We start from the raw sequence: 17,920 nt of genomic DNA, 5'->3' as shown, positions 1-17,920 counted from the left end.
GGGGGCGGCTGCTGTTGCTGTCACCAGAATCAATCAATCAATCATATTTATTGAGCATTTACTGTGTGCAAAGCACCATACTAAATGCTTGGGAAAGTACAGTATAGCTGAGTTGGTAGACACATTCCCTCCCCACAACAAGCTTACAGTCTAGAGAAGAGGAGAGGAAGAGTCATCTTCAGCAGTGGCAACTACCGGGCTGTCTTTGCCATCATCACCATAGCTGAACTGGTCCTCCTGTATCCCTTCTCTCCTTCCTATCTTCCCCCCTTGGCTACCCTTCTTTCCACTCTCCCTTCTTCCTCCTTCCCCTCCTCCCCTTCTTCCTTTGCTTGTCCCTCTCTGGGCCCTGCCTGTTTAGGCTCCACGTCCATCCCATTTTGAGCACCCAAACAGCTGCTACCCGCAGTCAATTTCATCCAAAAATAATTATCACAGTCTGAATTGATATTGCAGCCTTACTCTGAGAGGCTCAAAATATCTGTCTGTTTGTAAAACAAAGCCAAATACAGCCACTCTTCTAAATCGACGTATGCATTTCTTCATGCAGCCCTCTATCTCCCATGACATCAATGGCCCATTTTGCATTAAGAAAGCCAAAATTCTTTCCATTACCACTCGAAATTATCAAATGTCCCATCAGTAATTTATGACTAATGACTTACTATTTTATGAGGAACACAGATGCAGAAATCTGACCGATACTGACTGTCTATCAAGCTGTGTTATTCATTCCTAAAGTCACAGCAAAATCATGGAACTTTTGAAGTTAGCAATTACTTATTGCCCTGAAAGAGATGGAGCCAGACTTAAATTTTGCTAAGGCTTCCTTGATTCCTGTTCCCTGAAGATTTTGTCTTTGTCCCTTCTGGTTTACTGAGTAATAAGATTCACGGAAGGCCACTGGCTACAGATTCAAGTTAGAAAAGTGCTTTGAGTATCAGTGACAAGTCTTATCAAGATGAATCGCAAGCCTCAGTCTAGAGACAACTGATTAAAGTGAAACCAGCGGTATATTTAGTACAAGCTTGGAGAAGGATTTCCTGCTGTCCCTAAATTGGAAAGTGTGGTGGAGGGGGGTGGGGAGAGCGGGTTGATGACTAACCCTCTCTACCACCCCCAAACACAGCAGGCTTGGTCTCAGCTGAAAGGCATGAAGGTTTCTGCAGCCTGGACACTCCAATCAAAAGTGGTGTATGTCTGCCACTATGGAAACAAAACTTAGTAGCAACAGCCTGGGGTGGGACACCGCTTGCTAGGGCTCTGGGGTAAAAATAACCCCACTCCACCAGAGCTCCGACCCTGGCTGAGCCACTGCAGCAGAGGAAGCCCCATCCACTTCGGGAGCTCAGTTTCAACAGACAGAGTCAGGTCCAGCAAACTGCACTCATGTCTCTTGAACTTGGCAATTCCTGCCCAGTACGTTTCCCGAGCTTCAGAGGGCAAGTCTCAACTTTCATGGCAAGATTTGGGGCCACCCACCCAATTGTCACCGGGATCAAGCAGGCTTTGTTTTTAAGCCACAGTGACTAGAAAGCACCTCCTCAGTTAGAGCTATATTAAGTGATGTGGACCCATGGATATGAGAAATTTTTGAAGACTTCAATAGCAACCAAAACATTTTCTCTATGTTAAGTTCAGGGACACCCTCCTCTCTGCTTTTAAAAGGCCATGGCCTACTTAACTTCTGGCAACTTTTTTTTTTTGGTATTTTTTTAATGGTATTTGTTAAGTGCTCACTATGTTCCAGATACTGTACTAAGCACTGGGATAGATACAAGGTTGGACACAGTCCATGTACCATATGGGGGGTGGTTTTAATCTCCATTTTAGAGATGAGGGAACTGAGGCACAGAGAAGTTAAGTGACTTGCCCAAGGTCACACAGTAGACAAGTGGCAAAGCTGAGATTGGAGTCCAAGTCCTTAGACTCTCAGGCCCAGGCTCTTTCTACCAGGCCATGCTACTCCTCTTTAGGGGAAGACATTCCGGTTCCCAAATTTCTGCCAGAAGTAAGGTTTACTTAGACCATTGCAAGGAGTGAGGTAACGCACTCTCCCAGTACCTTATCCTTCTTTTACCATATATGTTTGTTAGAATGTAAACCCCTTAAGAGAACTTTTTTGTTTTACTTTTATTCTATGATTCTAAGCTCTGCACACAGTAGGAGTTCAAAGACTGCTGTTCCTGACAATTGCTGTAGGTTTTCTTTGATTTTTATTCCAAATGAGCTCCTATCCTATCTGTCCCCTTTGTACTTTCCCAATGGGCAACATATCTGTAGTACTCTCGCCTTTAGCCAGTAAAGTGCAGAAAATCCAGTCCACCGGAAAAGAGACCCTTTCCCCTTGTTAAGCTATAGCTGTGAATTCAATCAACGAGTTGACGGGGAAACCAGTGAAAGCCAATTAAGCCAGTAGAGAAACACAGAGGTCTCCAATTTATCCCTGACTTCGACAATAAACTACCTGTTCGAGGAAACTGGCACTTGTGATAGCTTCCTCCATGTGCTCTTCATCGGACTTTAAAACAGATTTGATGTTTTCCACCAGTTCATGTATGTCCGGGGTCATGCTGCAGGAAGACTGTTCTAAGAACCTTGCCACAAGCAGTTTAGTATCTATGTATGATTTGTAATCTACCAAAGACCGGGGTCTTGCTCGCAAAGCTCTGGTTCTCAAACCCTTTCTCAAGGTCACTGGGGCCAGTTCCAGTCTTACTTCAGTTTGTGTGGCAGCTTCACAACTTAGCACTGGTCCTATAGGCAAAGAGAGAAAATGGTTAAAATATACTGAGGCCAAGGCCAACTTCAAGTCATAGATCTATGGGCAAGGCCAGCACAGACCACTCAAATCAGGGCAGAAATGCCACCTGAAGATACCGGATTTTCACCAGATGAAACGGAGATAAACATCAACATCCCAAGCAGTGTCTTTCAAACAAACTGAGACCTCAAACACTTGATCACGTTACATAAAACGCAACTGTAATGTTTAGGTGGATGAAAAGGAACGGCAATCAGGAGGCAAAAGGAAAAGCAGGGAAATGGAGAATGTTTTCAGGTGAGATTTGAAACTAGATCAATGAGGAACAGAGAGTGAATGTCATCTGTTCCGATGGCAAAAGACTGTATGAAGGGAGAAAGATTGAAATGTTGCTTACAGGGGATTATGAGACCACAGAGATGAGGTCTGGGAGATGAGAACAATGCTTGGTATTTCGGCAGTACCTTTACAGGCTTCCATTTTTGCTGACGCTCACATCATCTCTGGGAGGTAAGATGGCGATTTATTATTCTCATTTTACACTAGAAGGCATTAAGGCACAGGGAAGTTCTGTGTCATTCTAGAAGCCCAAGGTAATGCTGGCAATAAAATCCCAGACTGTATTCTCCCAGCTCAGGGTTATGTTCTCTACCCCGGCCAGTCTGTTGAGATGATTTTAAGCAACAAGAGTGTGAATGGTGACCTGGAGGATTCTGAGAGTGGCCAAGAAGATGGTGTGCATGCGTGTGTGCGTGCATGTGTGTGTGTATGTGTGTGGACGGGGGCGGCTGAGGGAATGACACACTGATTTCTCCACTGGCATGAGAGAGTGGCAAGCAGCCCTCTCAGCACAAGGATGCCTGGGAATGCTCCAATCTCAAGATGCTCAAGAGAAGGGAAAGAAAACTTTCAGGGCAGGACTCAAATTGTGGGGACGGGGGGCCCCGGGGAGGATAATGGTGTATAGTCCACTCGTGCCTTTTGTGGGGACAACGGGCACACAACCTCTAACCCAGTTGAAGAGTTGATTTATTCTCCAAGTTTCACTGTCACCCCCCACCCTCCTCACCATCAGTGAGTGCTTACTGGGCACCCCCAGGGTGCAGAGGACACTACTCCCCACTGACTGCTCCCAACCACAAAGGCACAGAGTCTGGTTAGCAACACTTGCTAGAAATACTTTAATGTGAGGATAAGGCCAAGGCCTAGGATCATTCAGCTGAATGCACCCCGGCACCTTCCGAAATGGGAGTCCAAGCAAATTAATATGTCTTCCACCCTCCTGCCGGCTGACTTTCAGCACTGTGGAAACTGGATAAGGGTCCGTAATGATCTTCTAAGGCTATGCTGTGTAGAGAACTAAGTTCCGGCTAAAACCAGCACGCGGCCAGCCCGAGTCATCAACGTGCTAGAGCAAAGGTGGAGACCCAGGTTGAAGTCAGGTCTTGGGATTCGGACAGCCCAGGCTGCTGGAGCCTGTTGGGATTGCAGAGGTGACACACTCAGTCACGGGGAGCTGGGGGAGCCCCGCTCAGTGGCAGCTGTAGAGACAAGAGGAGGTTTCTCTTAGGTACACGCTCATTGGAGGGCTGTGGCAAATAACAGATATTAGGAAAGAATCAGAGTTTGCATAGGGATGAAAATGATGGTTTGAGGATAGGAAGGGTTAATAAATTTAACAAAGCATTTCAAAGACTTTTCTTTGAGACGGTTTTTATGAGTGTGAGACTTGTTCTATGCATTCTGTTGAAGTAGCTGGCAGGCCCAAGCTCATTAAAATACCACACACACACACACACACACACACACACACCCCAACCCAGCACTGTGAACCCCATGTGGAATGGGGACTCTGTCCAACCTGATTTGCTTGTATCCACCCCACCGCTTAGTACAGTGCCTGGCACATAGTAAGCGCTTAAGAAATACCACAATCATTATTATCATTTATGAGCCCCAACTCCCATGTAGAAATGGAGTCAATGGCCCAGAAAGCGCTCAGGTTGGAGTGAAACCTCATGGTGGCACTTGACCCATCTTCCTCTTTCTTTGCTACCCCTGAGTCCCTGGACTCCACTCCCACTTTTCCTTTCTCTGCAATCACTGAGAATGCCACTGTTCAGGTAAGTGCTAGGGAATGGAGCTGAAGCACCATGGGGGTGGAATAATGATCCTGCCTTTCCCCCCACCCCTCCTGTTTTCAGCCTGCACTGGTCATTTGTCTGAGAGTGTGAGAAGGTGGTGAATGAGGAAGCAGTGGGGGCAAGAAGCAGACTGATGGGGGGAGGGGAGGAGGAGCAGGAGGAAGGTTCTGACTAAATCTCAGCCTGCTGTTTGCTCTCGTGCACACTTTTGAAAGTCAGTGCCTCTGCATATCCATGTATATCAGGCCCTCTTAGAAAATCAGAAGCACTCACTACACAGCCACTGGGTTAAACAAGGCACTCTGTACAGTGAAAATCTATTGATTGAGGGTGGGGGTGAAGGAGAGCCAACAGACTCAGATAACCCACGCCCACCAGTTTTTCTCAACAACACACTTGTTTCACACGGCAAGTAGGAGACTAGAAAACATGTTGGGGGGAGGGGGGTGCATGCGTGTGTGCACGCGCGCTTCTGCATGCTCAACATGCATACACCAGCTTCCCCTTCCATTGCTCTGGGGTCTATATACACAACCCTTTCGACCTTCATCAAGGTAACACCTGCAATGCAAAACCAGAGCCCCGTCTCCAGCCCCTTTTCATCTAGGAACATTGAGAAAACGAATGCTGAATGCTAAAGTAATATCCCCATAAAATGACATCACCTCTAGCTGGCAAGTGATGGAGCACAGGGTCACTCTTTGATCTTACTCTCAGGGGCTGGCAGGCTCTCCGGCTTGCTGGCAGTGGTGCCGGGTTTGAATCGGGATTCGGTAGGGCCGGGCTCTCTCGCTCACGAGCATTAGGAATGTCCCCACCTAATTCATTACAAAAAAGTAAATTATTAGGCAGGAGCATCACCACTCCATTAATCAGGAAGACAGCATCTGCAAGACTAAACATGCCAGTCTGAGGGGGGACATTTCCAGCAATCTGGGCTGTGGGTTCCAGGCCTACAATTTATGTCACTCAACATCCACTCCCACCCTCCGTCCTCCCGCAAATATCTCTTTGAACTAGCTAGACTCTCGAAAGATCACCAAACGCTAACTCGGACAGCATCAGCTCAGAAGTCACATAGTTCCTAAACCCCCAAATGCTTTGGGATGTATGCCAGACGTCTGGAATGCTTTGCAAGCCCAGTGGATACCTAAGAGGGAGAGGTAGACAGATCTGCTTCACCAAGATGGGTAACAGGAAACAGTCTAATCAAAAAACCAGTGGCAACTAAGTGATCCTGCACAATCATCCTGGAATACCTTGACTCTTAAGTTGAGGAAAATAAAATCAGGGTGAGAGTCTGTCCTGGGCTCTTAGGTTCTAGCTCAAAATAAATAAAGAATACCATTCTATTTCATGGATAGCCATTCTATTTCATGGATACGCCTCTTTTCATTGTATTGTATTTCTGCTTTAGACAGAAGATGATCAGGAGAAAAAGGCTACTTAATTATTATGGTATTTGTTAAGCACTTACTATGTGCCAGACACTGTACTAGGTGCTAGGAGTGGATATAGCAAATCGGGTTGGACACAGTCCCTGTCCCACGTGGGGCTTGCAGTCTCAAAAACAAGTGATAACACTGAAAAATGACCATCATCTGAAATAGTCTCTGACTGATCTATTATTCATCACCAGTGAAAACCCAGTTCTGGGGAATGACTTGATAGGCTACTTAAAACCTCCCCAAAGAAATTGGCTCCAGCAATACTCTTCTAAATTGCAAGGCCAAACATCAACTAAGCTTAGCATCCAAACCATCCCTGGAAAACATAATCCAGTTTATTGTAAGGCAGCATAACCTCGGTCTCAATTTCTACACTGTTCAAGGTGGCCCCTAGGGTGAACCATATTGTGAAAGTGGGGTCTCTATCAAAAGATTCATCCTGTGATTAACAGGAGAAAATAGAGGTCTGCGATGGAAGTGTCATTTCCCTAAGAGGCTTGGTTTGGTTGGTTGATTTACAAATTTGTCCGGACGTCCTATCAGGTCTGCCAATCCTGAGGTGAAGGGATTGAACTATGATCCAACATGGCGCTACCTCCCCCACCAAACACATGATGCAATCTGGGATCTTGGGGGGGGTAGCTCCATCTTCTGCTGCTGGTGGCCTCGGGTGATTTTTTTCTTTTTTTTTTTTTACTTAAATGAAAAAAAAACAAATACACCACAGGTGCTTTCCTGTTTTTTATGCTCCGGATTAACGACCCCTCCCGAGGACCTAGTACAGAGCCACTTTGATTTGTGCCTCTTCCATGCTTTGAGAGAAGGGGGAAGGGCCCTCCCACCCCACCAGAGCAGCTTCTCTGTCCCCTGGTCCAACAGTGGAAACTGTGTGCACAGTGCCCCACTTGACCCATGCAGCCTGGCAGCAGCAGCAATAACATCAGTAACTCTCTGTGAGCTCTGGCTTCCTCCCCTACCCTCCCACAGTCCAGTGGAGGAGGCAGGAACAAAAGCTCTGGGAGAGCCCCCCAGCTGCGGCAGCCTAGACTGGGGTTCCCCCCTGCTGCTGAGGTCAGCTCTAGGTTCGCCCACACACGCTTCCCCAAAAGCTCCGCCCCGTCCCTGGCCCAAACCCCTGCTCCTAAGATTAGGCGACCTAGTGATTCAAACTATGAGAAGTTCAATCGTTTGCCATTAAAAAGTATGCGTTCGCCATATCATCGTGGAAGATTTCACCCGAATACCATTTTGTACGGCATAACGCACCAACCCCTCATGAAACCAAAAATGGACTTTGGCTAGGGAGAGCTAAGGGATGCTGAATTATACAGAGGAAGTTCTTTCTTAGGCTACCAAACACATATGCAGTTTAGAGAGCCCCTGATTCAGTAGTACAAAATTTGCAAATGCAGAAATGGATGAACTCAACTAATTTCACCCCTATATGAGTGATTACACCGAGCTAACTTGAACAAGCTCTCATGCAGATATACTCAAATGATGCATTCAGTGGTTTTGCAGACAACCTATACTTGAAATGATTAGTTAATATAATCCCATCTTCGTTACCTTGAGGTACTTGTCTACTGAGAGGTTCCAATGGGCCAGCGACAGCTTCTGCCACCTCTGGAATTTGGAATGCAGTCCCCTACCACACAAAACGTTATAAAGAAAAAACAACAAAACACCATACAACGATTCAGCAATCACATGTGATCTACCGTGGAGGAAAAGTGAAGAGAGGTGGGGAAGGCGAGACTAGCCTAATCTAGTGTCCCTCTAAACTGTAAACTCGGTGTGGGCACGGAATGTGTCTGTTTATTGTAATGGTGTACTCTCCCAAGTGCTTGGTGTAGTGTTCTGCACATAGTAAGTGCTTAATAAATACGATTGACTGACTGACTCGCCATCTATCTCCACGGGGAGGATGGGAAAAGAGTCAAATGCTGCCAACAAGCTCCTTGAGGGCAAGGATCATGAGCCTTATGTGGGACAGAGACTGTGTCCAACCTGATTTGCTTGTCTTCACACCAACGCTTGGCACACTGTAAGCGCCTTAACAAATACTGCAATTATTATGTCTACCAACTCTTACCGTACTGTACTCTCCCAAGAGCTTAGTACAGTGCTCGGCATACAGGAAGTGCTCAATAAATACCGTTGATTGATACAGCAAAGAGGGAAAGGCCAGGAAAAATTAGAATCATTCTGTCTCTATATGATACAGGTAATGAAGTTCCTGACCTTTTCTGGTGAGAGAAGCACATGTATAAATTTTCTATTTATCCCACCACTTAGAACAGTGGCTGACACACAGTAAGCAGTTACCAAATATAATACTAATTGTAATAATAATGAAACTGTTCATTTTTGTTTTCTGCTTTCTTGAAAGGACCCTAAGGAATGACACAATAATGGACAACCCCCCAAGGATTAGAAGACTCATATATGTGAACATAAGGACAAGGCAGAATCAGGAATTTCATGTTTCAACCTCCCTGATGTGCTTCATCATCTAACCATCTGACCCCGTTAACTCCTCTCAAAGACGGCGGCACCACAAAGGGACGAAAGTGATCTATCAGCGGGGCTTAAGACGGAGTCAGAGATCAGCCACAGGGGTCACAGCGGAGAAACATTCTTCCACAAAATGTTGCATCTGATGTCATTATGTCATTCTGTGTGGCCGTGCAACAGAACGTAATGACTTTGGCACACTGCGCACGATGTGATGTGTACGGGGAGAGTGACATAATGGCGCCATGGCAAATACTGGGGATGGCTGACTGATTTGGCCCCATCTCAGGTTGGTTGGATGTCTGAAGCTGGCGCTGAGACAACCTGAGCTGCAGATGTGCTGATGTCGGGGTCGTTTGCAGGGGGAGCAGGGGGAGCGGGAGTTCGACCCACCTCAGGGGCCTGACTGTCAGACTGCATTTCAGGCAGTCCCCAGAGCCTAAGCAGGTTGGCTGGAAGGCAGGCCAGTGCTACAAAGCTGCTGAAATATTACCTTCTACCATACTATAAAGATTCCTTGAATTTGTAGAGTATTTTTTATTTTTCCAAAGTACTTTCACATCAGTGATCTTACTTTACTCATGATACTGTGACACTAAAATTAAGTTTTCCCTTTCCAGGTGTGAATTCAAATAACAATTTCCACTGGAAAATTCCTCTCTGAAATATCCCCGCCCAATACCAGTTGGCTAAAGAGCAAATCCTTCCTCTCATGGTGTATTGGGTTTCAGATAGCCCATCTCACTAGCTGTAGTCCTACATTTAACTGACACGAAAATGACAGAGGTGGGCTGTGTTTTTTTTTAATTTAAAAAACAAAAAACCCAAAAACAGTCCTGGATAGGTGAGAAGCAACTGGATTTACAGTCTATATGTAGGACAGATCTAGATGGCATGTTGACATAATGCCATAGTCTGTCCAAATATTTTTTAATATTTAATTTAAAAAAAAACCAAACAGTCCCAGATAGGTGAAAAGCTATTGGATTTACAGTCCATATGTAGGACTGTACATACTGATGTAATGCCATAGTCTGTCAAAATATTTTTTAAAGTTCCTATCTTGTGAACCCAGATGAAAGCAGCTTTTAAAAGCCCTTCTTTCCACAATGTCAGTAAAATTCAGAGAAAATACTTTCATTTCCACAAAGTTTGTTATTATTAATAGCAATAATAACAATAATAGTATCTATTAAGTGCTTACTATGTAACGAGTACTGTTCTAAGCCCTGGGGTAGAAACAAGTGAATCATGTCTGACACAGTCCCTGTCCCACATGGGGCTCACAGTCTAAGTAGGAGGGAGGACAAGTATTGAATCCCCATTTTACAGTTGAGGAAACTGAGGCCCAGAGAATTTAAGTGACTTTCCCAAGGTCACACAGCAGGCAAGTGGCAGAACTGGGAGTAGAACCCAGGTGCTCTGACTCCCAGGCCCGGGCTCTTTCCACTAGGTCACACTGCATTCTCCCCTTTCCTCACCATGCCCCCCACAAACACGTTTCATCTTCCCCTTCTTGTTTACTCCCTGTCCCTGAATAAATGAGATGACATTTCCCTTCCAGTCACCAGAATGCATTGTTCTGAGTGTGCTGCAATCTTTTTACTACTATAATTATAGCTTTCCTTATTAGATAAATTTTGCTACAGTACCTGCTCCTGGTTAATCTGGCTCACCACGGCTTCATAAGGAGGTGGTGGATCCAAGGGGCAGAATACTTCAACTCCCTTAATTCGAGCTCCGTAGATATGGGGTAGTGGAATGACATCAGAACCAACCATCCTAGGAAAAAACACACTTGCATTAGGACAGCATGGGTCATTTGGAGTGATGCTGAGGTCTACAGAGTGGAGACCTGGACAGGAATTCAGGCTCCTAGATTAGCTGACAGTGTGACTTTGAGAAAATCACTTAACCTCTTACTGCCTAACAGTCTTCCAATCCGTAAAAAAGGGACAACACAAGATGATGCACAAAAGGGATTTTGAGAGCCCTCAGGCGATTGATGCTAGGGAAATACAAAATACTTTTCATTACTGAACGAATGTTCCTTGCCTGAGGCACTTTTCAGACAGAGAAGACTAGTGAACATTGCTAAGCAGGTTGAAAGCAAGAGAGATCAGCCTGTCATTTTTTCTGATGCAACCAAAATTTTTAACCCATCTCCCCATAACATATTTTAGGTAAACAGGCTGCTACTGCTGCTTCCCCTAGCTGTAATTTATTTTAATGCCTCTCTCCCCGTCTAATAATAATGACGGTATTTGTTGAGCGCTTGCTATGTGCCAAGCACTGTTCTAAGCGCCGAAAGATACAAGTCTTACAGTCTTAATCCCCATTTTACAGATGAGGTAACTGAGGCACAGAGAAATTAAGTGGCTTGCCCAAGGTCACACAGCAGACAAGTGGCGGAGCCAGGATTAGAACTCATGTCCTCTGACTCCCAAGTCCGTGCGCTTTCCACTAAGCCACTGTAAGCTCCTTGAGGGCAGGGATCATGTCTAACAACTGATTGAGACTGTGAGCCCCACATGGGACAGAGACCGTGTCCAACCTTATTTGCTTGTATCCACATTTTCCAGGAGCTCTGTGCTTGACAAATGTGATGTGTTAATGAAATAACTAAATAACCACTTCATATCCTGTTTTAAAAACAGAAAATACAATGATTTGAAAAATACAAAACAAATGCTTCTTTCCTAGAAGGGTATAAAATTTCACAGCAAAAATTGTCCATCGGTAGGGAATGGAGTTTAAACTCTCTACAAATGACTGCTGCCATTTGTCCACGTCTGCATCTAATTTGTGGAAATATACATCAAAAGGATTGCACAAGAGAATTACTTAAGATGTACTTTTGATGTGATGCCATATAAGAACACTGAGCCAATGAGAAGAATCAAGAAGCAGCGTGGCCTAGTGGAAAGACCACAGGCCTGGGAATCAGGAGACCCGGGCCCTAATCCTGGTTCTGCCACTTGCCTGCTTTGTGATGGGCAAATCACTTGACTTCTCTGTGCCTCAGTTTCCTCATCTGTAAAACAGGGATTAGTACCCATTCTCCCTCTCCATTAGACTGGGAGCCTCATATGGGTCAGGGATTGTGTCTGATGCAATTGTATTTACCCCAGCATCTACTTGCAGTGCTTGGCACATAGTAAGCACTTAAATACAACTGTCATTATGAGGAAATGCTGAGTATTTACCTATGTTCTGCTTTGGTGTCAGGAATGTTTTGGGAGAAGACAGCGTCAGATAAATGAGGAAGGGTTGGATAAGAGAACCAGGGGCAAAGATGTCATAGTGAAGAATCAGAGAAGTCCCTAGAGGTAGTTGGAAACCTCCACATAGATCAAAATCTGGAAGAGGAAGGGCCAGAGAGAGAGAGGGGGGCTACAAAGAGGGCCCCTGAAACTCATCTGTACTTAAGCTGAAAGATGGGGTTTGAGGGTAGGGGGAACTGAAACTTAATGTTTGTACTAGAATGAGAAAAAGTTGAGGTCTGCACAGGCTCTAATGTAACTAGAATTGCCAATATGCCAGGTAATGGAAAGGATCACCCAGGGGCCAGTTTAACATGTTTTTGAGATTGCGTGTTGCTCCAGATTTGTAGGGTTTGCCTTCTCCCTCGTGCATACTGACAAAGTGTTACTGATAGAGCCTGATGACTTTTTGCAGTTTGTTTTGCTATCTTGAGCAATTCATGATGGAAGCATTTCTAGCATTCCAGAGCAGAAGGGAAGGATCCATTTGGAAGTTGTCATTTTTTCCCAAAGGCTTGTCCTTGTCATCTTCTATGCCTCTTTACTTTTTATTTTTACAGTTCAGAGGTTGTGACCCCCAACTTAAGTCGACCATTTGGAGACAGACGGGGAAGGTACCATCCTCATTATAAGTATTTTACTCCACCCCAAAATTCACCTTCTGATGCTTTTTCAGCTCTAATATGTCACACCATTAAGTTAAAGGTGGACAAAGAGAAGTGTGGAGGAAGACTTCCTGGGGTTTGAGAATTTCAGCCTCCTGTGCACCATGTTACTGTCATCTTCCCTCTGGAATCCAGCATGAAGAGGACTAGAGGAATCACACCCACTAATTCCCTATCAGAAGGTTCAGAGCTCAGTGCCCTCAGAGAGTTGGGCTCTGCTCTGAACAGAAAAACAGCATGGCCTGGTGGATGGAGCATGGGACTGGGAATCAGAAAGAGCTGGGTTCTAATTCTGATCCGCCACTTATCTGCTGTGTTACCTTGGGTAAGTCACTTCACTTCTCTGGGCCTCAATTACCTCATCTGTAAAATGGGGATTAAGACTGTGAGCCCCACGTGGGACCTGGACCTCGTCCAACACAATAATAATAATAATAACAATAATTACGGTATTTGTTAAGCGCTTACTATGTGCCAAGCACTGTTCTAAGCCCTGGGGTAGATACAAGGTAATTAGGTTGTCCCACATGGGGCTCACAGTCTTAATCCCCATTTTACAGAGGAGGTAACTGAGGCTCAGAGAAGTTAAGTGGCTTGCCCAAGGTCACCCAGCACACAAGTGGCAGAGTCGGGATTAGAACCCACATCCTCTCACTCCCAAGCTTGTGTTCTTCCCACTAAGCCATGCTGCTTCTCCAACATGATTAGCTTGTATCTATCCCAGTTCTTAGTACAGCACTTGGCACCTGGTAAGCGTTTAACAGATACCATTTAAAAAAGTCAGAGAATATCAATCAATCAATGCTATTTATTGAGCGCTTACTGTGTGTACACCACCATACTAAGCACTTGGGAGAGTACAATACGACAGAGTTGGTAGGCACATTCCCCACCCACAAGAAGCTTACTGTCTAGAGAGAATATGTCCTGTTTCCTTTCAGCACCTAAACGACTAGTGCAGACTACTAAAGGCTGAAGGAATACAAAGCACACTTCCATATTTCAAGTGTTCTGCTGGAATCTGACTAGCCATTCTGATAAAGCATCTTGAGCAGCTGACCCAAAATAATGGTTCATCCTTCCTGTTCAACATTTCTGATTTATTTAGATTCCAGACCCCTGCTCCTTGATGGCAGGGATCCTGTCTACCAACTCTGTTGCATTGTACTCTTTCAGGCGCTTAATCCAATGCTCTGTAAACAGTAAGTGCTCCATAAATACTACTGATTGATTGATAGGTGTGGGGAAGAGAGAACACCTCTCTTGCATCGCCCTTCATCATTTAAAATGTCCCCAATCCCTGGTTATAGCAGCCCCCAAAGGGGGCACTTAGGCCAATGTGGTCAATTTGGATTTTACTGAGCTACTAATAACTTCAGGAAATTGTTTATGAAAAGGGGACCCATGAGCTAAGAATTTTTTTTCTAAATCCAAATTAATCAGCCATATTTTTGAAGTTCATAAATTCCCTGAGAAGGCTGTCAAAAGGCAGACACCACAAGCATGCAAACTCAGCCCGTGAATGCAACGGCATTATTATTGCTATTAGCCTCCTCCTAGACCGAGAAAACTGGAAAACTGCTTTTTTTTGACATTCTACTGTAAAGATATTAACACAACAGCATTAAGATATGGCTCAAAATTACTCAATTGCTGTGTTTGCCAACTTGCAAGACAAGAAGATTAGAGGAAGAAGATAAACTTCCAGCCTCTGTCAAACTGAGTTGTTGTAAATTTGGCACCTACATGGGTCAAATGAAAAAATCTCTCCAAGAGAGCATGTGTACTGAAGGGAACAATTTACAGGTTGTGAAAGAGAGTGAATCTCATCTTGAAATCTGTAGGGTCCAGCCACATATGGCACTGAACCCAATCGACTCCCTGGCACCTGAACCTGAACCTGTCAGTTCCTTTCTAACAAGGGAGCCTTGCTTTCAAAAATCTCCAGAAATGTCCTCAGTTGGTATTTCTGTCACTTTGGGGATAAATCCTGGTTAACTTCTTCCCACTCAGCCGATCAGAGTGAGGCCAGTCCAGATTGCAGGAAAGAAAAGAAATTCACAGGACATTGGCAGGTACTCTCTACAGGAAATAGAGTGGTGGGTAGGAAGGGGAGAAAGAAAGGTCAGGACATGATTAAATGACACATGCTGTTGGAGAGAATATGGATCCCAATCTAGCATGAGTCACTTTCCCTTTTCTGCCTCTGGAGGAAATTAAATCCGCCTGTTGCTGTCAACTGCTCTGTTCCCTGCACCATACCAAACATGACAACAGTTCTCTCAGTGTGACACACCAAAATCACTCTCTTTGGAGAAAGAACGTCTCAGCAGCAAACCACAAAAAAAGTTCCATTTTTCTCTGGTGAAAACAGCCTTGCACCGGAATAACAACCTACTTTGTGGGAGGGACATGGAGGAAAAAAAGTCCAAGGGAGAGGGGAGAGTCCTAAAAATCATTAAAGGGGTGGGAAATGGTCCTAAGAGAAAAGATGAAAGGTAATGGATTTATTTAGCCCATAGAAGTGAATGCTGAGCAATGAACTGATTTGCAGTACCGTATTTGGAAGATGGCTAGTCTAAGTGTTACAATCCCTAGCTGTTCCCTCACAGTAGAGAAGGAGATGAAGTTAGCTAAAGCTGAAGTAGAAAGGGCTATTTACCTAGAAAAAAACTTCCTGACAACAAGGATTATATGCACAGTAAGAGACATCAGATTGGGATATCCTCTTCTACTTTAAGAGCAAGGTAGTAGATTAGGAATCTGCTTCCGAGAAAATCCTTACCTCTTAAGACATATTCAGGGCTGGACTGGCTCTGAAAAACTAACCAGTAATTAAGGGAAGGGGAGAGGGAGTTGAGGAAAAAGAAGAATTTGAGGCATGGAAACTTGGGGCTATGGCTGTGTGCCTCTACCAATCCTCCAAAGCTGCAAAGAGGAGCCAGGTCAGCTCACGCAGAGGTGGCTCTGAAACCCCACTGGGCCATCTTGGCCTCGATAAATTCATTACACTTCCTTTTTGTAACACAAAAAGGTTAGGGCACTTTTAAGTTTGACGATTTCTCTTGCAGTAGCTTTTCCTTTTTCTATTTGGCCACCCATATATTTAGTGCTTCTCGTCGAGTAGAATATCGAAGTGAGCCAAAATGGCCCGACCAGGGCTTTCTTTCCACCTCTGGTGTGGCTGTAAATTAGAACAGGGAGCTCTGAGGATTTGAGAAATACCTAGCACAGTATTCAGTATCCCATGGGTATAGTTCAAGAAGGAAATAAATCCTACCCAAAACAAGCCTCCCTGCTCATGAGGTATCAGCCAACCTAGAAGATATGCGTGGGTCTTGACAGCTGACTAGAATGATAAACCACCCCCGGGGATCTCAAATATAAATAATGGAAATAACAACACTGAGCATCTCTACTGAACCCCTGAATCCAAGGTACCAAATGACCCATCAGGAGAAACGTCACAGAATTTTGCTTGATTTTTTTTCCTATTTCTTTTGTAAAAAACAGCATTTGCATTTTGTTATGCTTTTCAAAAATGTCCCAAAGAGACACACTGAATACGACAGATGACTACAAAGATTTGGTCTTTCAGATCATGTCATTGAAATAATTTGGGGAAATGATAAATGCCATATTTTTAATACCAGAACAGACCACTTTCCAACTGTATTGCAGTGACACAAACAGCTAGTCCCTCCATCCTTGATGGCCTGCAAACAAGACTTCAGGGATGAGGGTGGGTCCTAGCCCGACACTTGAAATTATTAATCTCTAAAACCACACAAGTGGTTGTTTCCTATTTGGCTATAAAAAATACAGGTATAATTTAATGAAACAGAGCACGGAAGCAGATAAGCAAACACTGGCTTCAAAGAAGCTCTCTGGAAAAGGCCTGTCAACAGCTCCCCAATAAGCAAGCCAATGTATGACTTGAAATGGACATGAGGGCCAAGGATCCTATGAATTGAGCAAAATTCTGGGATTTGAGCTACAAAGGATGCAAAAATAATCTGAGAGCCATGCCCTCTGCTTAGTCACAGGGCAAGGGTGAGGGAGTCCAGGCTTTTTCCATTAACCTGGGGAGAAATGCCTTTGTGGTCCGTGAGAGGGATGGAATGAAGCTTTAGTCTGACTTAATTATGATGGTTATAGTGCAAGGGAAGCTCTCAGTCATGTCAAATTCCACATTTATCTCTCTTGGTGTCAGGGTTCCCGAGGAACACAGTTGAAAATTGCAAAGTGATATCTTCGGGTCAAAACGGGAATGCGACAGCTTCATTCCCCTTCCATGTCATCCAGTTTTGTCAGGGAAAGGAAAACAAAACCCTTCCATCGTGACTCGACTCAGCACTTAGAGCCATGCCTTATTTAGTCTGGAGGGGTTTCTCCACCTTTCCCGAGCACAGAAGGTGGTGAGGGAGGGTCTGGGCACCGTACCTGCGACTCATCCTGGGCGTGCAGGAGTAAAAGGTAGCAAAATACGAAGGGGGTGGCACAGGTGGCACAAAGTCTTCAGGATCCGGGATGTGACCCTGTTCTTCCACTTCCTCGGCAGAAAACGGGGATTCATCCTATTTGAACATCACCTCAGTTAGCCAATAGCTTTTGACATATATATGGGCACACTGAAAAAGCTGATCAATTATAGTACGTAGAAAAGTCTGGGGGCTACCTCTGCTGCAAGGCAATTGGTGTCCCTTGCTCACTTACTATGCAGGGTCTTCGGGTTGCAAATATCTGAAGGTAGCGCAGGGCAGCTGCCACCAAGCAAACCGTGGTAGTGAGGGCATTCAGGGCACACAGAGCGAAAAGAACTTTCTGGAAAGAGGAAGAAAAGAGAACCGACAAGACATCATGCTTCAAAAATGCTTGATGAGCTAAGGCAATGTCAGGAAGAAAGCTAAATTTGGTGACACAAACTACAATCATCATCACCCTTTGAAAGCTATCTTTTTGCCTTAAAAGGGGCTCACATTTGAAAGGGCTGTGAATTTGGTAGCTGTTCATTCATTCAATCGTATTTATTGAGCGCCTACTGTGTGCAGAACACTGTACTAAGTGCTTGGGAGAGTAATACAATAATAAACAGAGACATTCCCTGCCCACAACGAGC

At 44.7% G+C, this 17,920-nt stretch overlaps 1 protein-coding gene across 1 annotated transcript in view; it reads right to left on the bottom strand.

The window, feature by feature from the left end:
- FAM189A2 (family with sequence similarity 189 member A2) overlaps positions 1 to 17,920 on the bottom strand; it is a 67,969-nt gene that overhangs the window by 2,216 nt on the left and 47,833 nt on the right. Inside the window, exons 5-10 of the mRNA XM_029056186.1 lie at positions 17,518 to 17,625; positions 17,245 to 17,378; positions 10,526 to 10,655; positions 7,926 to 8,004; positions 5,574 to 5,726; positions 2,468 to 2,757 (exon numbers count right to left, since the gene is read on the bottom strand). Coding sequence (XP_028912019.1) covers positions 2,468 to 2,757; positions 5,574 to 5,726; positions 7,926 to 8,004; positions 10,526 to 10,655; positions 17,245 to 17,378; positions 17,518 to 17,625 — 894 coding nt within the window. The remainder of the gene's footprint in view (positions 1 to 2,467; positions 2,758 to 5,573; positions 5,727 to 7,925; positions 8,005 to 10,525; positions 10,656 to 17,244; positions 17,379 to 17,517; positions 17,626 to 17,920) is intronic.

Source organism: Ornithorhynchus anatinus, chromosome X5 (assembly GCF_004115215.2).
Source record: "Ornithorhynchus anatinus isolate Pmale09 chromosome X5, mOrnAna1.pri.v4, whole genome shotgun sequence".
NCBI classification, from domain to species: domain Eukaryota; kingdom Metazoa; phylum Chordata; class Mammalia; order Monotremata; family Ornithorhynchidae; genus Ornithorhynchus; species Ornithorhynchus anatinus.
Note: the sequence above shows the minus strand (reverse complement) of the source record. Positions and strands in the feature narration are given on the sequence as shown.